Consider the following 22,354-nt stretch of genomic DNA (forward strand, 5'->3'; position numbering starts at 1 on the left):
GCGTTTGTGTGGTGATCTGAAGAGGACAACGACCAGTCCTGACACCCGGTCTAATTCTTAAATAATAATAACTGGCTGTGTTTTGATATTAGTGAATTTCCACCTCATCCCATCATTTTTCCATGGAAATGCTCTGCATTGTGCACAGCTTATCATCAAATGTATCACAGATAATTTTTAAAATTGATTCCAGAGGTGCTGCAACTTTCATTTCCTCTACTGATTCACAATAGTGGATGTGTGCACAGGGGGTGATTGAGCCCTGGTTTGGAGCCATATCAGCCCCACCTCCACCCCAGCAAAATTGTTCTGCTTGAGTTTACCTGCCTTTCTCTTCTCTCCTTATTCTTTCCCTTTTGTGTCTATTAAATGGTAAGCCATCAGCTAGGGGTCTTCTTGTTTTTAACCATCTTTGTACCATACCCAGAACATCTTAGGCGCCTTATAAATGCCAAATAATAGTGGGTTTTTTATTAAGAAAAAAGAGAAGTACTCCATACCAGTGAGTAGTGGCACAAAAAAGGCTTGGTTATACTAATTTTTAAAAATGAGTTTAGTGTTGATATTCATAGATGCATTGAAAAATGTTTTGGTTAATCTGAAAAGGACCTGTTTTATTTTTTTATATATGTCTTCCATTGCAAAATGCTTCTTAATATGCTTTCATAATGATTCCTAAAAAGTCAGAGAAATTACCTTTGTAACTAATATAGAGTGATATAAATTGGAAACATGTTATTAGGCTTATTCTGTTTATTCTCAGTTACTTGGTTTCCTGTCTAATTTGCATTCTGCAAAAATAATCCAGATGATGTTGATTCTTTATTAATATTTGTAAGTAAAGTAACTCAAGGCAAAATCTATGACTTAATATAAACAGACAATATTCACATTAGTTCCATGGGGACTAATATACATTACACCTAGTAATTCTATCAGCATGTTTTTGGGATATTAGATGTAGTCACACAAAATGTTTTGCTGATGTGTGGTGGGTGGTGAAGGTGAACAATTCTCAAAATCCTGACTGCTGAACATGCCATCTAAAAATGCTTATGTGACAATGAAGGCTGATGAAGAGCTGGTTCTAAAACTTATGTATTTTATTTTATTTAGATTTTCATACACAACTTTCTGAGACTTTGAAAGACAGACAGACAGGCTGGCAGCAGCTGGCTGAAACAAAGAACTCTCTAATACGTAAGGTTTTCATCTTCCTTCACCCTGTATTTCCTATAACTCAATTCGCAGCCTTGCTAGCTGTGTGTTTCCAGCTTTCATTAGTCTAGCCAAATTTATATGATGTTTTTACTTTTATTTGTCTGTGTGTTTCTTGTTTGCTGGTCAATGTTACTGCTTAGAATTAGTTTCTTCTTTTTAAAATATTGGTTTATGTATTGGATGGAGAGCTCATTGTCAAGATGCAGTACTGAAAGTGTGAGAGGTACAGGACCTAGTGTTGAAAATATGGAAGGTTAGATGCATTTTATCTTCTTAGAAATGTGGTTACAGAATCTGATACCTGCCCTTTGACCGTTAAAATACAAAGTTAGTTTACTGCAAATACTTCCACTAGGACCTCTTCCACATAATACCCGCCCCCGGGGGGTGTGTTCTAAAAGGATGCTGTCAGAGCTGCCTCTAGGTCCCAGCTCACAGAGGACCAACGCTAGGCTGTCGTTATGTACAAAAGTCTTTATTGAAGTTCAGTTTCCATTTCAAAGCCACAGCGTGCAGCCCTACGTTTTAAACCCTAGATCGGCGAAGTCCCGTCTGAGTCTCCTCCCCTATGACACCAGTTTAAGATCCTAGCCCTGCTCCACCTTTTACGCTGCTCTCTCCTCCTCTGGGTCCTCCTGCCCGCTGGGGCATTGCCCTTTCTGGACTCTTCCGACGCTGAGTCGCTTAGCTCCTCCCCCTCCCTCCGGCGGGATTTAGGACCCGGTTCCCAATCCTCATTCTCTGCTGTCCCGCGCTCCTGTACATTTGAACTTGCCTCTCGCGCCAACCCAGTGACCTTTCTCCTAACCGTTACACTACTTCGGTCACTGCTTCCCTCTTCCGGGACACTGGCCGGATCTGACCTCTCCTCCGTTGTCCGACTTTCTGATGGAGGCGTGGTCAGCCCTGCCTTATCTTCTCTCCCTGGTGGGGAATGCACTGGCCCCGATCCTTGGGACTCTTCCCCCCCCACTCTGCTCTGGTGGGGAAGCTGGTCCTGATTTCCAACTACTGCTCTGGGAGTCCCTGCTGCCCCCTTGCTCCTGGGGCGTTCCCCTTGGGAACCCCCTACCCCTGGCCACTGGCGCCCCCTTCTGTGAATCTTCCGATTCGCTGGAGAGGCTCATGGAATCCCTAGGTTCACTGTCCTCTTCTCCTACGCTCCCCTTGGATTCTTCCCCTTCGCTCTCCATCTCCTCTCTTCCCTGTGCCTCTGCTCCTGAGCCCCTGACAGATGCACATGAGAAATTTGATTATACATCCATGATGGATTCTTAGGAAAGCTACCAGGAGGATCTGGTCAGCATCTTGTCCTATGTAATAATCTTTTCTGAAAATTCTACACAAAAATAATTAGTTCAAATATATCAAAATCTGTGACAAATATTCCAAAAGCATATTGAAAGTAGTCCTTAAAGTAAATAATATTTTAAATTAATTACCTCAGTAACAAAAATGGTAGCGTATAGGCTTTTAACTCACTAAATCATTACATGGAACAACTTCTGTGAATGCAATGGAACTTTCCCTTCCTCTCCTCCTTGGTGCCTCTCATACAATCCACAAATCTGCTCCAGTGGGTTAAGGGAATCTGCAGAGCAGATTTGGGGTGCATGCAAGGGAAGGAGAGAAAGGTGAAGTTCTGTTGCACTCATATAAGTTGTTCTGTGTGTGCAGCGATGTAGTTTTATGCTGTCCTTTGGTTTTGTCTAACTTAGGCTGCTTCCTGTGCTATATTTTGGAAAACAATTCCTCAGTGCAGAATGAACTCACATGTATAAAAACATGGCTTTTACTTACAGCATATATGTGTGTGGAGGAGACCTTTCATTTTATAGTTGCTGCTTGTGTTTTGCTGCTGACATAGAAGAGCCAAGTTTTATACATGTGAACACTGTTGTTAATTACTGTGACTTGGACCCTGGAAGGGCTCCTTCCATTTACAGGGCGCTGTTTCTGTCTCAGGCCTCTGCCTGTCTACTGACTTTAGCCCAGTTCAAACACCCCAAAACTCTCAATTTTCTCCTAACTCCCAGTGTGTTGAGGGAGGGGCACCCATTTGTTCTCTCGTATACTGCCACTCCCTTTGCTACCCTAATGACCAAAGCCGTCTTAACCATAGGCACCAGGAGTGCGGGGCGCTGGGCTCTCAGGGGTGCCAGGCCAAGAGTCCAGGGCCCAAGAGTTGGAGTCCGGGGAAGAGCCCACCCGTCAGAGTGCCATGGCAGGCTCTTCTGCTGCGGTCTCTTCTGTGTGTGCCACACGTTCAGGGGTGGGCGAGGCACTGAGGCAGATTGGCATAGGGCCATGGAGAGGCCCACCCAGCGCACGCTGCTTACACCACGAGGCGCCTGGCTTCACTCAGTCATTGATGCAGACGCTTCAGGCCGTTTTGTTGCGCTGGGCTCCTTATGTTTCCTGTTTTCTTTTCCTGAGCAGAGATAAGCGTGGCATCAGCTCCCTAAAAAAATGTCAACATCTTTGGAGTTTCCCCCCTAAGTCAACAACTCTGGGCAACCTGGGGGGACGACACCAGGCGGATATTTGCACCCTGGCGCCGCATATGCTTAAGATGGCCCTGCTAATGACCCATACTTAGGTCCATTACTAAGAAGGTGGTCTGGCTATTCCAACTATCAAATCCTCGCTGGATCTGGGATTAGAAGGGTTTCAGGCATATAGCCTACCCAAAAAAACCCACCCTCACAATAATATATTATCCTGCAGTGGGCTCTCATGTCCAGCCAATATACATTTGATATAATTTGCATAAATTAACTTCTCTGAATGGGAATGATGCACACTGCAGTATATTCAGTTGTGCTGACTTGTAAAGATGCTGCCTAATCTTCAAGATCCATATGCAGCTGCAACATGATTCTTCCAAATGAAATTACTTGTGAGTGTGTCCCGCACATACAGCACATCCACACATTCCCCAGCTAGTCATCTAAGGACTGTCAGCTAACCCTTTGTTGCTAGCCAAGTCTGTTTTTATGCCAGTTTCCTTTATTTACTAATATTTGAAAAAGATGGAGGGGTGCTCATAACAATGAAGGATGCTTGAGAAGTATGCTTCCAGTTGAAGACTCTAGCTCTAGATATTATCCAGATTAAGATTCAGTGACATGCTATATATTCCACACATATGTAGCCATAATTTTTGTAAGCTAACAAGGAACACTAGATATATGGTAAACATGTGATTGCATATTTTCCTTTGTGTGTCTTTTTGGGAAGCTACTCTTCCTAGGGCTACTAACCAAAGTGCTAATGTCTCATTATATGATCTTGTTATTTCTTCCACACAAGTGACCAGAACTGGTCTCAAATTATTCTTAGCTAACTTTCCTAACATGTCAAACATGAAACGTGAAACCTTGTGCATGAAAAGCATATTCTAGCTATGAGGGACAGGCTCTCATAATAACAAAAAACGTAGCCCTGCTAGATGAGATGAAAAAACTGTCTTCTCCTGCATCCAGTTTCACGCAGTGGCCAGCCAGATGCTCAGAAAAAGAACATGAGGCAGTAGTCCTTTTCTGCTATCGTTTCCCAGCAATGGTTAATTTGAGCACATCTAAAAGTCAGTTAAAATGCTAAGAAAAGGTGCTTTGTCAGTCACCCACCCCACCTCATTCAGCTACCAAGTTTTGTTGACAAGGGAACAGTAGTGTACTGTACCATTTCCAAATTCAGGAAGAAAATCTTTTGTTTGGAAAGGTAGCATACGAGGAATACAAATTATAAAATACCCTTCACCCTAACATGCAGGGAGTTAATGGCACAAATGAATGTTCAAACATACATTCTCACTACAGTCTGAAACTACTTTTTCTCAACATTTGCACAGTCTCCAAGTGGTCAGTTCCTTATCACTTCAGGTAAATTTGTAATAATACCATGGTGTCTTAATATTCCCTGAAAGCTAGTTTCCTTTGCCTTTCTTACAGGCTGTTAGACGTGAATACTATGATAACTCATGATCAGCCATTGTATCGCAACATTCATAATGTGACTCAGTATCTGCACCCAATAACCACAGTTGCTTAATTCATGCTAGGAATAATTTCCTCTTGAAACCTTTGCTTTCAATTTGAAACACTGTGTTTGCTTTGGTCCATTTTATTACTTGCCAGGAACTTGTTCTTGCAGAAAGGACAAATGCTGTTACTGGTATAGTTTGCACATGGGTACATCTAAAAAGAACCACATCATTCGCTGTAGAAAATTGAGTAATCCTACTGCTCTGACAACAATAATAATGATAAGCAAACTGAATATTTTGTTACAGATTTTATTTGTGTGTGTGATTATTTACCTCAGTTAAATGCTTATAAAATGCATTTTAACACATTAAGATATAACCCTTTTATTTATTATACTTTAATGTGGGATGACAATCATGTCTACATATATAATCTTAATGTAGTGATTCAGAAGTTGGGCATTGTATACTGAAATAACAGGATACTACATAAAATGACACAGATGTGGGAATTGGCAGTAATATCAGCATTGCAGTACTAGCAATTTGTTGAAAGAATTATGACCAAATCATGCATTTTGGTTCTGTGAATAGACAGATGGCACAGACTTTGTCATCTATCTGAGGACACATCCCTACAATGACTGCAATATGTTTCAACAACACATGAGGCTATTGTAAAAGCAAAACCTTTGTTTCTCTGTAGATAAAAGATTAGATCCTACATGTATCTTCCACGAATGGAAGGACTCCTTATATTAATGGAAGGTGTTTGATCCGGCAGAGGATCCCACTGGTGGAAGGGCAGAAGAGACCATTTTTGCTAATTGCCCAGACTCCCCTGTAGCAGCACCCCATCCCAGTTCTAGAGGACCCCGCAATTGTGCAAAGCAGTTTTGGGAGGTGTGCCACAAGAGTTTCACTGAAATATTTGGGGTAGAAATAAGTTTTTGTGAGGGTGAATATTTTCCCCAAACCATTCTCACATGACATTCTTGTGTGCTTTTTATCACCTATTGGTACCTGCTTCTTTCCCTAACCTGCAAGTTGTAATTTAACAGGCTTCTTCCTGAAGTGATACCTATCAATCAGCAATTAAGTTGGCAGTTAATGATACCATGTCATTATAAAGCCAATAAGATATGGTTATGTGACCATCTTACCAAGCCAGGTCAGATTGAAGGTGATTTCACTCTTAAGTAGAAAAACATTTTAGCCCCATTTTGTATGGATTCCCAAACAATTATTGAAATAGGTGTGCTTATTTCATGGAGGCAGTGTTTTTTAACAAAGTGTATTCCATTTTATTTTTGTGAGTAAGGTTGCTTTAAACATTCTGTGCATTCCACTAATAGTTTTGAGTATATATATACTCAAAACTATTAGTGGAATGCACAGAACATTTAATCTACTTTTCTTTTATTCTGTATTTTAAATGGCACAGAACTGCCTGTGTTCTAGATATACATAGCCTTTTTTCTAGATGAGCTCTTGCTTGTAGCTAGGGGAAAGCTTTCTATTGTGCTGTTGTTTGTGTTGATGACTACCACTTTTTGAAAATGGTTACACAAGTTAAAACTGCTTTGAATGTTTTACAGTAATCTTTTAATTGGTTTTTAACAATATATGAATTCTTGAAAATATTGTGAAAGCCAGTTAAAATGTGACAATAAAGCACTGTAAAAGCCAATTAAAAGGTTAAGATTGATTAAGCCTGGTTTTAAAGCCACTGGGCATGATGTGCAATAAGAGCTTGTTTAACATACTGCAAACTAAGGAGTCACTTGTTCAAATTTTTCTCAGCCATAAATTAACTAGATCTCAGGCATGCAACTATCTTAGTCATAGCCCTATATCTGCAGTGCAAGGATAACAATTCTGGATTAATTTATGAAGATACCTAAATGCATGTGATTTGCTTTAAACATTCTACAATTGCAGTGTGTATGATAATCATTATTGTACATTCTCAAAGTGCAATCTGACACAGATCTCAAAAGGTAAAAGGTAAAGGACCCCTGACAGTTAAGTCCAGTCGCAAATGACTCTGGGGTTGCGGCACTCATCTCGCTTTACTGGCCGAGGGAACTGACGTTTGTCCGCAGACAGTTTTTCCGGGTCATGTGGCCAGCATGACTAAGCCGCTTCTGGTGAAACCAGAGCAGTGCACGGAAACGCCATTTACCTTCCCACCGGAACGGTATCTATTTATCTACTTGCACTTTGACGTGCTTTTGAACTGCTAGGTTGGCAGGAGCTGGGACAGAGCAATGGGAGCTCACCCCTTCGTGGGGATTCAAACTGCCCACCTTCCGATTGGCAAGCCCTAGGCTCTGTGGTTTAGACCACAGCACCACCTGTGTCCCAGATATACTGAGAAGTAAATACCACTAAGTTCAGTGGGTTTTACTCCCAGGTACCTATGTATATATATTACTACTGTGGAACCTCAGTTTTCAAACGTCTCCATTGACGAATGATTCAGAACTCAAATGCCATAAACCCGGAAGTAAATGCTTCCGTCTTTGAATGCGCCTTGGAAGATGAACTTCCGAGGCAGCTTCCGTATTGAGTTTTTCCTATTAATTTTTCTGTTTTGAGGCTTCTGTATTGAGTTTTCAGTTTTTGACTATTTTGGAACTCAAACGGTCTTCCGGAATGGATTATGTTCGGAAACCAAGGTTCCACTGTAATATAATTTGCAGAAATGTGCAAAGGTTTTTTTAAATTAATTATTCTTACCTCATTTATTTTCATAATATCACCAGTGCGGCTCAAAGATTACTCATTGAGTTTCATGGAATCACTGATCAGGAATCTAAATCAGTTATCTCCCTGACCAAACCCCAACATGCGCCTCACTATATTTGCTCATACATTCTGTGTTCTGCTGGTGGTGCACAAAAAGGTTCTGTTTTGCAATTCATTTACTCAGAAACTGAAGAACTGAGTTAAGTATAGTTTGCCATTTTTTCAGTTCCACAGCTGAAATGGCACCATTGTACTTCATATTCATCTTTCTAACCCTTGCTGTCTCTCTCGTCCATTCTCTTACCTACTCTTATTTTATTCTGTACTGTTGATATTTAAATTCCAAGTTCTGTTGAATAGGGATATATCTTTTCCTCAAATAACTTATAAATTTACACACATGCTGATAGCTTGTAAGTTTATTTTATTTTTTACCTTTACTACATTTATACCCTGCTTTTCTTCCAACAAAATATCTGTGTAAAAGGCTTCTCTTCCTTTTATCTTCACAACAACCTCATGAGGTAGATAAAGCTGACAAGTAACTAGTCAAAGGTTTACCCAGTGGGTTTCAGGGCTAAGTGGTTATTTGAATGTGAATCTTGTAAATCTTAGTCTGATACTAAGCCACACTTAGAATGACCAACTTCATTGTTATTTTTACTCTATGGCACTGTTCATAAATACTTGACAGTGGAAGTTCCAGTATACAACATTGTTGACCACAACAGTGTGTGACACATTCTACTCTTGCTGAAGTTGGTGTGATTATTCTCATTGTCTGAAAGTAGATTATATACAGACACTAGTTAGGTAATCACTGTGGTAGGGAATTGTGCTCGGTGCTGCTACCTATAAGCAAAAGGGGCAGATCAGCTTCCAATTTCAATATGTTGGCACTGTACTTCTGTACAAAGGCCAACCTACAAATGCAGATTAGTAGGGACAAGATGCAGATGGTCATTGTCTTATTATAAGTCTGAAGAAGCTGTGATCCAGTGTGCTGAAACTTTTCAGGAAATCTTTAAGCCCCCTCTCTTTTTCCCAGAAAGAAATGAGGAAGTTGTCAAATACCTGGCAGTTGCAACATGGCTGGTGGGCTAGCTTGGTGGGTAACAAGATATGCAAACTGGGTCTAATACTTTCCCTTTCTATTCTTCACTGTAGGCATCTCTTTTAATGCAGATAGGACTGGTGATCCTCACCTTGGGAACTCTGCACATGACATTCCCCCATGTATTACTAATTGCATCACATTCAGAGCACTATGTTTTGTGGGGTTATCTCTAGAACAGGCCTGTTGTGATTCCTACAAAGTTTCTTTCTGATATTGTTCATTCCGAAAACTGAAAGGGGGAATCAAAAATTTCTCCATTCCTATTTGTGATGGAACCTGGGTATGGGGGCATGAGAAATAACTTGTTGAATAAAGACATCTGGGACAGATGTCTACATCACTCCTGTTTCTCATATGTCTGTGGTGTTCTAGAAGTACTGGAATATTTTCATGTCCTTTATTTATTAATTTTCTGTGATAAATAAGCTTACAGACTGAATTATAATTTGCTTTCATCCAAAGAAGCCTAGTGCAAGAAGCAGGAAGGCACTTTCACTTTCATTGTGGACTCATCTTCAGTATGCCCCTGCACCATACCCAACACCATCCTAAGGTTCCCTTGACCCTCCCAATCAGCTTCTTTTGGGGGGATGGGGGCTATGACAACAAGCTGGGAAAGCTCTGTTCTGTGAACAAAACAGTGGTCATGATTTTAAAGTTTCAAGTCTTTGATTTTTAATTTCAGAGTGGCATCTATAAAACCTTTTAAGAGGTTTTAAGAAGGCATTCACAGTATAGTTTATATTTCCAAAAGAAAAGACAGGTGTATTTTAGCCTACTGTGACTGTATGGTTATGAATTTAGATCTCTGAAATTTCTGTCATTACAGTGGTGCCTCGCAAGATGAAATTAATTCGTTCTGCGAGTCTCTTCGTCTTGCGCTTTTTTCGTCTTGCGAAGCACGGCTATTAGCGGCTTAGCGGCTTAGAAAAAGGGAAAAAAAGGGAAAAAACTCGCAAGAACTCGCCCGACGTTTCGTCTTGCAAAGCAAGCCCATAGGGAAATTCGACTTGCGAAGCACCTCAAAAGACGGAAAACTCTTTCGTCTAGCGAGTTTTTCGTCTTGCGAGGCATTCGTCTTGCGGGGCACCACTGTAATCTTAAAATAGCTACTAAAACACATAAACTTGGCAATTTTCACACCCAACTATTTCTATCATCATAGAAAATTGCATTTAAATAAACCAGACACTGTTCACCCTGTTGCAATTCCACTGAAGGTAACCCAGTAATTAGTTTAGTCAACCCGGCTCCTTCACTCTAGGTTTCAAATATTTATTCCTATTGACTTCATACAGGTTATATATTTATATAATAGGCAAGCAAAACTGTATTTACATCCTGCAGGTATGTGCACTGATTTCTACAGATGCCAGTTTCAGATTGAACAATTAATTTTCTTACAACATGCTGTTTTGCCCATGAATCATCTATCAGTGCATGTTGTAAGCTACATTATGAAATATGTGTGCTTAGTATATAAAAATATAATTTGTAAGAATCAAATATATTTGGGGGGGGGTTAATTGCAGATTAGTTACTAGCAGAAAGAAAACTGACAACTGTGTGTGATAGAAACCCTCAAGACAGATTTATTCTTTGTTATAGAATTTCTGTCTTCAGAACACTCGTATTCGAACCACCAAATTTGCAAACTTTGTTTCTGAAATAAAACAGATTGCATCTTGCAAGATGGAGCTTCTGGCAAAATACAACATTGTGTCAGATTTATATAAACTTATCTTGGGTGCATTGTACCATGTCCTGGAGAATTTGAAACCATGAAAATAAGTGTTCATGTTTTATGAAATTCAACGACGGCAGATTTTAAAAAACAGCATTTTGTATGGCACTTTTTACATAGGTGGCAGTTTTGAACACAAACTGTGACAAAATAAACACCATCTCTTAGTGCTGACTTATTCCATAGGATTAATGCTGGCTGATTTCATTCTATTTTTTAAAGCATTTTTTTCAGAAATAGTCAATGACACATGTGGTATAGAACAGAAGTGCTTACGTATCGTTAGATGCCAGGTGAAAATGTTGTTCTCTGACCAGGCCTTTGGCTGAGTAACATTCTATGGCCTTTTAAATTTATTTATTTTTTGTCAGAGAGGGATTATTGGTTTGTTTGTTTGTTTGTTTGTTTGTTTGTTTGTTTGTTTGATTGATTTGTTTTATTATGTATCTTCTGTTCTCATTTTGTATTTTTGTGTTGTAATAGGCCCTGTGATCTTCAGATTAAGGGCAGTATACAAATTTAATAAATAATAATAATAATAGGGAAGTCAAGCATAAATACGGCTCAGCAATTGAAATGAATATGATTTCAGAGTGTTTTCCTTTGGGTGGATGCTGCTGCTTGTGTCAGAGGCCCTATGGGTAAGAAGTTCCCAAATCTGAAAATTGTGGAGTTCCTCTAGTAACAAGTACACAGATAACATTGCCTTTGGAACTGTCTAAGACTATGGCGTATCACCAACTTTGCTGTCTGGTAAGGGCATTAGATCAGCAATTGGAGTCTGGCTAGTTTTGCCATGGCTGTAATATGAGGGGCCTAGTTGATATTGGCGTTCTGCTGCCTCTTGAAAACATACCTGTTTTGACAAGCAAGCGTTCCCTTGCAGTTGAACTTTCTGACCTAATTGTTTAATTTTTTTAACTCTTTCACTTGATATGCTTTTTAACAGGCTTGGTTTATTGTATATTTTAATTATGGATATATTGAATGTTTCAATAGAAATGTTTTTATGTGTATTTTAATTTTGTGTGGATATTTTATAATAGGTTTTATATTTGTAAACAACTTAGAAGCCATTTTGACATGTAAGTGGTATAAAGTGATAGTCGTAGCAGCAGTAATACATATATGGATAGATAAATAGTATATATTTTATGTTTATATCCTACCTTTCTTCCAATGAGCTCAAGATGGAACAATACTCCTCTTCCTAATTTTATCCTCACAACAACCCTGTGAGGTAGATTAGGCTGAGAACAGTCCAACATTCTCACGACACACTGGCTCACTACTGTTACTAGTAATAGAGGCACAGGAATGATTTAACTTGGCATAGGATCATAGACAGGCATCACAATTTTATTTTCTTGGAAGTGATCCCAGATAAATTAATGGAAGTTACTTGCAAGAAAATTGTTTAGGATGACAAAATGCAGCATAATTATCTATATGTCTACTCAGAAATAAGCCCTATTGAGGTCAATGGGGCTTAGTCCTGGAAAAGTATTGGATTTCAACCCAAGACTACAACCCTGTGCACTTGGAAACAAGCTCCATTGAACACAGTGGGACTTGTGTCTAGGTAAGCATAACTAAGATTGGGCTGCACACACAATAGTGTATCCTTGATTATTTCCTGAAGTCGTTAAAGCTTGTGCACCTGACTTTCAATTTACAATACAGTGGTACCTCGGGTTAAGTATTTAATTCGTTCCGGAGGTCCGTACTTAACCTGAAACTGTTCTTAACCTGAAGAACCACTTTAGCTAATGGGGCCTCCTGCTGCTGCCGCACTGCCGGAGCACGATTTCTGTTCTCATCCTGAAGCAAAGTTCTTAACCTGAAGCACTATTTCTGGGTTAGCGGAGTCTGTAACCTGAAGCTTATGTAACCCGAGGTACCACTGTATTGTATTTTCTGCGGTATCCAGAAGGCATGAAGAAGCCTAGTTTATTATCCTTTTCAAACCTTAAGACACTGAGAAATTCATGGCAAACCTTTAGGGAAGCATCAGATATCATTATTTCCCCTCTTTTATAATCATTGATGTAAGGAAAGGACATCAGAAGACTTGGAAACATCATACCAGTGAGCACTGAAAGGCATACATTAGAGAAAGTTACAGATAAGGTAGCAAGACGTTGTGGCGGGGGGGGGGGAGATTAGAGCTTTAGTGAAAGAGCTTTCTCACTAAAACTGTCTTAATGCTTTGAAATAATGGCTCACACTAATGACTAAAATAATTGTAGAATATCTGGGGTGTTACTGTAATGACCGCGGAACAGCAAATGAATTAATCATTGTTAACGATGATGAATACTAAATTGATGAAGTCTAGCCTTGCCCATTAAATGGTTACTTTGTACCATAAAGATGGGTTTAGAGTAGACTAGGTTTTCCACATCTGTTTCACATGTGAATTGCTTGCTATTTTGTCTTTTAGTTTTCGTTGGGCTCTTCTTTGTTCCCCATGTCTCATTGAACTAGGGGAATAAAGTGGTCTAAGTAGGACTGACTTGCTATCAGTTGATCCAGTCTTTCACTACTGGAGATCTTCCTTGTTTCAGAAATATTAAACCTTGAAAGTAACTTCCATCTCCCTCCTTTTTCTCCACAAACAAGCACATTAACATGGACTCTACCCTGCTAGTATTTCCAAGATCCAATCTTATATCTTGTTTTATTCTAGTCTGTGCTTTGTTCTTCTCATCGCCTTGGCTGTTCTTCTTCACTTTCCTCCCCCCAATTGTTTATTTGTTTAAAATACAAGAACCATTTAACACTTATCCAGCAGTACATCTAATGGTGTTTGTTTTATCCATTGACTCCAGACATGAACTTACACATTCAACATTTAAACATATTACTTAATGTAACCCCTTCACAGAGAATATTGAGTGGTTGGTATAACAAGGTCTTGATTTTGGCCTTTAACATAGTTAAAGAAATGGGTCCACATTTCTTGGAAGGTGTCTGTATGCATTATGCCTTTAATTGCCCTCCTTTGTCTGGTAAGATGCTCAGACATTGCTGTATCCCAGATATTATTTTTCCATGTGTTCAGGGGTATCTCAGTCTTTTTCCCATTGTTGAGCTATTGCTAATTGTATTGCGGTCAATAAGATACCAGTTCTCTGTGGTGCAGGCTGGAACCTATGTTTATGTCCAAAGACTTGGAATAAGTCTTTGTAGAACTAAGGCACCCTGGCTGTTTGTTTCTGTGCTGCTATGTGCTGTCTTTTCCAGATTTTAAAAAATGTCCTTGCCAATCAAATCATTCTTTTACGGGGTTATTTATTTACTTATTTTATATCCCGCTTTTATGGCTACATTATCCAGCTCTTTAAGTCTTTGTAAAATGACTGCTGCAAGAAACTCATCTATAAGTATAGCCAATATGTGGAGACCACCTCTGACAGCCCTACCCTTATACAGGGTTCATACTGGTGTGGAGAGCCTATAGGTGTACAACTGTACATACACAGACGCTCTAGTGATGTTCCACTCAATATAGAGGTTATGACCAGAGCCATGCAGTTGCAAGAAGGAGCTACTTACTGTGATCACACAGCAACTTCCATGAATTAACTATATATGTAGAAATGGGATTCCTACAGCCTCTAAGTTATGAAGACTCACTTTAAAGATCTTGGTCTCTGGGTCCTATTCCCTTTTCCCCGGCTCTTTTAGATTTTTTATTATTTCCTTATCCATATAAGCTCGAGCTGAAATGTGTAGTCTAACATTAAATGATATATTAATTAGTTAATGCATTTGATTCCCTGGTGGTCATCTATCCACACACTGACCATATCTAGTTCTGCTTAACTTCAGCAAGGTGGTGGTCTCATGTGCCTTCAGGCTGGACCTTTGGCTACCTACCATGTTTATAGGACATATTTATGGTGGATAGCAGGAGTGCCAGCTTGCCCAGGACTGTGGATGCCATGCAGCATGCATGGCCCTGGCACTGAAATTTGTGGGTGCTTGGGCCCCCGGGCCCCCAGGAAGTTGGCACCTATGGTGAATAACATTTTGCGTAATTCACATAGTTCCTTTGAGTAACTCTAGCTGTTTGATAATAATATATGACCTAGGTAACTACAATTGAATTGAATTGTGTTCACCTAAAGTGTCATTCAGACACCACTTTATTCCGTCTTTCTGATCTTCTTTACATCTTATTAATTTTTGTATAGTATGTGATATTTCGCATGATGTAAAGGCAACTTCTGGAAATCTAGTGGATGTTTAGCGATCATTTCTTTGTTGTTTCCAGACGAAATACAATTTCAACCCCATTAACTCAGAGAATTGTGGGACTTTTGAGTTGTAATTTTCCTGTGATTTTCATGATCACACCACTGCTGCTCACGTGGCGAACTTTGGGGCAGATTCTGAACACATAATTCTTTCCCACTGTTTAAATATTTTGTGACATGGCAGTATATTGATGAAAAAAGGAACAGTTGTATATTGCAACAGGTACTGCTGTGTAAAAGGAACATTAAAAATTGGGCCAGAATGTGCTAGCATTGTAACCAGTAAAACTAAAGCAGTGAACCCCATATCTGAATGCAGTCTAATGTGAAAAGTTATTTTTCCTTTCTGCTCACCGCCTTACGAGGATTTTGTACAGCTTGAGTGAAACGGAGACAGATCTGTGCCTTAACTCATTACCTGTTTTCCATGTAATTTATTTTTGGAACATTTATCCTAAAAGACGGCTGACCCATGAGTTATCACTACTCTGAAGTCCTTTGCTAAGGTAATTTAATTAACATCCATGTACTTATATCATCTCACTTTTCTTCTCAGAGCAACCAGGTTAACAATTCCAACCTTAATATTTAAGATTTTTTTAGATCCAAAAGTGTGTTTTAACTTTGCTCTGACTACCAACGCTTTAATGAAGAACTTCTGTGTGGCTTTGAAGACTTTCTCCTCTTCTAGGTACCTAAGGAAGCTACAATAAAAGGAATAATTTATATCTGCTTTATCTGTTATATTTGAAAACATAAAATGTACATGAAAGATAATAATATTCCAACATCCCACCTCAAAACGACTGATAACCACTTTCAACATAGTGGAATGTCCTAAAAGTACATTAGGCTACGACTTGACTGAAGCTAAGCAGATCTGGATCTGGTCTGTGCTTTGATGGGAAATCACCTAGGAACCATGCACACACCACCTTGGGGGTTTCATGTTTGGACCTATGAGAATCTGGATTCAAAACTGAGTTTGAAGTCATAACATGGATTTTTGACAGCATGTAAATCATTTTCCCCAGTAGTGGCTGGAGCTGTAGAACAAACCCATGAATCTGTCCTCCAACATCTACATCTCTTCAGCTTCCCTGGAGGGGACTAAGGCTGGGGAGCATAGCAGCAAGTAAGCTGTAGTGATGCAAGTTTTGGGAGAGTGGCTGTGCCTCACCACAAATATTTGTGGGGTTTTTTTCCCTTTAAAAATGTTTTTTTAAAAAAAATACAGTGCCCCCCCCCAAAAAAAATAAATGTTTAGGAGTACTCTCATTTTGACTCAAGAAAATCACCATTTTATAGTTCAGATCGGGGGAAATAAATACAGTAAATGGACAAAAGTACAAAGATTCGCAAAATGTTTAGGGGTATGCATACCCCTGAGTCCTCCAGAAAAAAAGCACTGAATATATATGATCCCTTTTACTGAATCTTCCCTGTACTGGGAAAAATGGACACCACACTTGGATAATAATGGGTTATGATTCTTCACATTTGTAATAGGTATTGACAGTATTGAAATAACCAGGTGGGTGGAAATGTTTTTCAAAACCATTTTACGTGGGTCTTATAATTAGTTGCTCAAAGTCAGTTAGCTGTAAACAAAGCACTTAAAGAAACCATAGATCTCATATTGACTATATTATTTATATAGCTAACTGGATTTCTACTAGTAGCAATTTTTCTGCCCCAAAATGGTATGAAATAAGTCTGATACATATTTATGTATAAGGTAGAATATTGAATATTGATGACATTTGAGTCAATCCTTTTTTATCATTTCAAATGATATGTTACTTTGCATAAAATTAAAGATTATATCAGATGTCTCTTTGACTTGGCCTAAACTGAGTAAACCTTGAAGACATGAATTATCAAAAATCTCTTTGAAATATAGCCTTGCCCATTATGTATATTATGATTTCTGTTTTACTTTGAAACATCTTTCCAGTTGCTCTGCATGAAATTAGAACAGAAGATCACTTATGCATTCAAGTCTATTATGAATTTTCTGATGCTTTGATAAGGCAATAGATGAGTGAGAACAATTTTTGTCTTATTCTTCTTTATATAGCAATAGGGTTTGATTTGCTGAATGGGACTAGGAGATCTTTGTTGAACCAGTCAAACCCCAGTAGTGTTTCTTACAGAGTTTCTGCTATTTTGTCATTAGCCCTTTTCATACATTCCAAATCCAGCAAAGTTACCACAGGGCAGGAATCAGGAATAGCATCTCTTTGTTGCTGGTTCCGTAACCATTCTCATTTTACCAAATGCAGGGCTCAAAAATGAACCATCCTAGGGCACTCAAGCCTGTTTACTGACATGGACCCAAAATAATGCTTTAAAAGTAAACATTGTGCGTCCTGCATAGAGTTGGTATTATGTTTGTAATCAACTTTCTTATTTCTGTGGCATAGGTTCTCTTTGATAAAATAGTTTCTAGATCTTCTTCAAAAAGGCTTCAGGCCTAGTTTTAGAAAGAAAATCAAAGGTCACCTTGCAACATGACCTCTGCTGAAAAAGTGATGGGAAGAGTGAGACCCTGTTTATTTTTTGGACCTCTCAGTGCCTATCAGTATCATCAACCATGATAACTTTTAGGATAGGCTGTTGGGTTGCATGCTGGAAATACTGTGTTGTGGCAGTCCTGGTCTAGTTGCTGGAAACCACAGGAGGAGAGCTGCTCTTGTGCTCGAATCCTGCTTGCGGTTTTCAAACAGGCATGTGATTGGCCACTGTGAAAACAGGGGGCTGGACTAGATGGTCCCTTGATTCAGAAAGCTCTACTTATGTTCTAACTTGCATGAATGAGGGATTCCAAAAGGTAGTACTTTGGGATTATTGCTTTATCCCTTGGTTATGGGATTGTTATGGGTTGTTATGGGATTCCAAATGGCTTTATTTTATGTCCCATGTTATTTAACATCTATATGAAACTGCTGAGATATATTATCCAGAATTTGTTGCCAATATGTTCATGACATCTAACTCTATTACTTATTTTCATCAGTGGATGTTTTGAATCAGTGCTTGGGCGCAGTAATAGGCTAGATGAGAGCCAGTTGACTGAGACATAATTTAGAAAAGATGGAGGTACTATTCATGGGAGCTTTTCCTGTGGAGCTGAATGATGTTCAGACTGTTTTGTAGATTGTAAATTAATTATTTAGAAATTAATTAACTATTTTATATTACCATTGTCACACATGTTGTAGAAAGCTGCAGGCTATCCAGCTTTGAAAACTGGGCCTACACCAATACCATTGCTGACCAGTGGTGTCTTGTGCAGATGTGGATTTTGGGGAGTGGACCTGATTCGGTTGCAGAAGGTGCAAGATTGCACAACTGTTAATTAGAATGGAGCGTGACAGGTGGGAGGCACCCATTTTTTGTGTTGCGCAGGGCGTTGCTGACACTTGAGACTGTCATGAGTCACACTGTTTATAAGCCCTGACTGTGTCATGAGCTTAGGATTGTTGTCAGTAAGACATACAACATTATTTGTGTCTTCGCCCAAGTGGTACCCTCTCCACTATCACTATAGTGGGTGCTACTTTAAAACACACAGCTTATTTCTTGGTACTGGCAGATAATAGTCTCTCTAATGCATCTTAGAAAGGGTGGGGTGGGGGAATTAACTTTAACACCTGTATGGCAAATTTTGTGTTTTTCTATTATCTGACAAATGTCTTTTTCAGCCCTGTTGAAAAGTTCACGGTTTATTACAGAGGTTGACTTGTAGTACACATTAGTCTGCACTCTAGGCAGTCAACATCACCTTGCAGAAGTAGTCTCTAGATGGTTAGCCATGGTCATCGTGTAAATGTCAAACTGTTAAAGTATTGCAGAGAAACATAGATTGGTGACTCCTTTGAGACCAGAATGGATTGCTAGGAGAGTCTCCAAAGAGCACTTGGCTGTCCATCAATGACCACATAACAAAATAAGGTCCCTTTGGTGGATTTTTTAAAAAGCAGTATTTTGGCAAAAGTAGCACTCTTTAAGTAGTAAGGACTCTCATACTTAAACATTGGTTTATTTAAGTTAATCCCAATGACTCAATCCTATATTGAAAAGCCATTTCAGTGGTAAAGGGGAAGGGGTGTAAAAATAAGCACCCTGCAGCCGTCCCATTACAGAGCATGTGTTATAGGAAAATTCAAAACCAAATCACAGCACACCACCAAAGCAACTCAAATGATTGGAAGTGCTGCATGGAACTATATCTCACTAGCCTTACGTTGCATCCACAGCCCACAAGGTATGACTCTGGTGATGTGAACCAGGAAAAAACAGGCATCAGTTGGCACAACATTTTACTTCTGGGTGCACACAGGAACATGATAATACTGCTAACACTTCTCATCCTGGAACCCTAACAAGTACTGTGCCTCAGGGCTCCCAAGTACAAAGCAAAACCAAAAACTATCCTCTGATGTGCTCCAGCAGCTAGGGATGACAGGACAGAATATCCCACACATGAAAGGTCAAGGGACACATTCAGTAATGTATAATTTCTTCAACTGTTTTCCGTTTCTCTCTTCTTCTTTACCATTTGAGAACACTGTGTCTTGCCTGAATTGTATTGCTGCAGCACTCTTCCCACCACCCTAGTGGGGAGCAGTGCCTCACACACAGGGGAGGCATTCTGTGCAGGTAAGCCTCTGTTGGCAAAGGCCAGACACTCCAACCATTGCTTCCCATTATTGCTGACCAAACACTTTTTGTCTTGCAAGACCACACCCTGGATGCGTGGAGAAGAACTAACAGCCTCTGCGCACATGGGGTTTCACTGTAACTTTCAATGGGAGATTGGGACTTATAGTCACAGTCAGGGCAGACTACCCTTCCCTACTGAATGGGAGGCTGAACCATTTGTACTGGCAAAGCACTCAGGTGGCACCACTCCCTTACAAACAGCTACAGCCCTTCCCTGGTTCTGCTGTAGCTGTTTTTAAGCTTCTGCCTCTTGTTCCTGCTTCTGACTATTGCTCACTTCTCTCTCTCCCTTTCCTCTTGACATGTCACTTTCCCACAGGTACAGGATCCATCTCCTACCCAGTTCTCTGTAAATCAGGAGAGTCAATTCATGACTGGCAACCATGGCCAGGTGTTTCCACCTGCTTGTTTGTGGGATTCCCAACCAACACAGGGATCCTGCAGGGATGACTGGTTGGCAGTCCTGTTGATAAGACTTAATCTCTGCAGGCAGGATCTAGTCTGTTCCAGATGCTGTTCACTAAAGACTGCCAATATGCCACATGCTGTTTCTGTGTTTAATTGGCTCTAAATAGGTATTGAGCTGGGGGAGGGGGAGGGGGAGGATTGGTGAATTTGGTACAAACTAGGCTCCTCTACTTTTTCTGGCAGTGGACTTTTCAGATTCACAAAGGTTGTGGTAGCTGCTGCAACAATATATGGAGTGATGGATGGATGGATGGATGGATGGGTAGAGAACAGAGAGATGCTTCTAAGCAGGGCCACCCTAGTGGATGAACTGTTGGGATAGTAAGTAAAGTAAGTAATTTTTTATTTATACTCTGCCCTCCCCGGTCAAGACCGGGCTCAGGGCTGCTAACATCAAATGGGGTGTTGGGACTATTTCAGTTTTTAATTGCTTGCTGATAGACTGCCTGAGGTGTGTTTGCTATCCATGCCATTTGGATTCACATGTAGGGGTACTGTGCCGCCTTGTGTAGGCACCATTCATTGGATCCCTTGGTGTCTGTGTGGTATTGTGCTCTGTGTCCTCACCACTGCATACTGTGATTGGTGCACACTAGCCATGTTACCAGAGACACCATGACAAGACTGGCTTTCTGCTGAATCTTTTTTTCTTTTTCTTCCATGTTGGAGGCTAAGCACATATTAGTTAAGGTAGCAGTTCCACTAGTATCTTCAGCACAATGCAATTGTGATATAGGGTTGTCCTGTAAATTAGTAATCCTTTCTTTCTTCTTTGGAATGTGACAAACAGAATGTGATCAAACAGTGGATATGTCTTCTTCCATGTTATCTTTCATGTGCCCCAATAACCTGTCAGTGATATCACATGCTAACTCATATATTGAAGGGGGGAGGTCTCTTCTTAGATGGATTTCTTGAGAGATTTGTTTCTAAGTATATTTTTCCTTATGACTGAAATCATAAGTTTATGAGAAAATGAATATTTTCTAAGTTAAAAGTGACCATTGCAGCATCAGAAAGGCTGGAAGATAGCAGTGACCCAGAAAAAAAAGGGGAAGAGGCATTTTCTGTCCTTTGTTTGTAACCAACAAGTAGCGTTTTGTGCAGAAAGAAAATAGAGTACTGTTCAGTCTAAGGAAGATAGATAGGACTGACATCTATTGATTTTGTAGTCTCTTTTTTTTTGGTGATCCACATTATTGACATTGCTGTTGAGATGTTTCAGAGTTGGTAAAACTCAAAATGTCAGGAAAATATATGCTGCCTCAAGCATGCACAATGTTAAAAGAAAGAGTGTACTGCAACTCAGAGACCCTGGTGCTCCATAAAGCAAGGGTATTGAAAGTGATGAACACTTTATACTCCACTTAGAATGAAACATTTAAAAGCTATGGACTGGCTTTGTGAGTGTTTTAAAAATGACAGAATGTGAGCATTGTGGTTTTAAATCTAAGAAGTATATGCAGGGTGGGGGAGAGGGAGAAGGGGGAGGATACAGTATACAGTGGTACCTCGGGTTACATACGCTTCGGGTTACAGACTCTGCTAACCCAGAAATAGTACCTCGGGTTAAGAACTTTGCTTCAGGATGAGAACAGAAATTGTGCTTCGGCGGCGGCGGCGCAGCAGCAGAAGGCCCCATTAGCTAAAGTGGTGCTTCAGGTTAAGAACAGTTTCAGGTTAAGAACGGACCTCCAGAACGAATTAAGTACTTAACCCGAGGTACCACTGTATATATCACATTGATCTAGTTTTTTACACAGGTAGAATTGTCAATCTCTCTCTCTCTCCCTCCCTCTCTTCCTCCAAATTTGCCCACTTCCTTAATCCCTTGCTTGTTTCTTCTTTGCTGGTTGGCAGCTGCCATTTTCAGGTAGAAACTATGCAGGGTGGGGATGAGGGGACGAGACTGGATAAATCAGAAAGGAGAGATCAGGCAAATCAGGTTTTCCCTTTGTGTCTCTTTTGCTGATTGGCTGTAGCCATTTCAGGAAGAAACCATTGAAAAAGGGGGGAGGGGAGATCGGAAAAATCCCTGATTATAAATGTTTCCATAAGAAATAATGGAATTTTTG

At 39.9% G+C, this 22,354-nt stretch overlaps 1 protein-coding gene across 19 annotated transcripts in view; it reads left to right on the plus strand.

Moving 5' to 3' along the window:
- The window catches only part of TENM2 (teneurin transmembrane protein 2), a 716,795-nt gene that overhangs the window by 334,864 nt on the left and 359,577 nt on the right, over window positions 1–22,354 (plus strand). For all 19 annotated transcript variants that reach the window (XM_079964734.1, XM_079964747.1, XM_079964745.1 and 16 more), the window contains one exon: window positions 1,117–1,200. In XM_079964734.1, the coding sequence (XP_079820860.1) occupies window positions 1,117–1,200 (84 nt within the window). The remainder of the gene's footprint in view (window positions 1–1,116; window positions 1,201–22,354) is intronic.

This window comes from Podarcis cretensis (assembly GCF_951804945.1).
Source record: "Podarcis cretensis genome assembly, chromosome: 2".
NCBI lineage: Eukaryota > Metazoa > Chordata > Lepidosauria > Squamata > Lacertidae > Podarcis > Podarcis cretensis.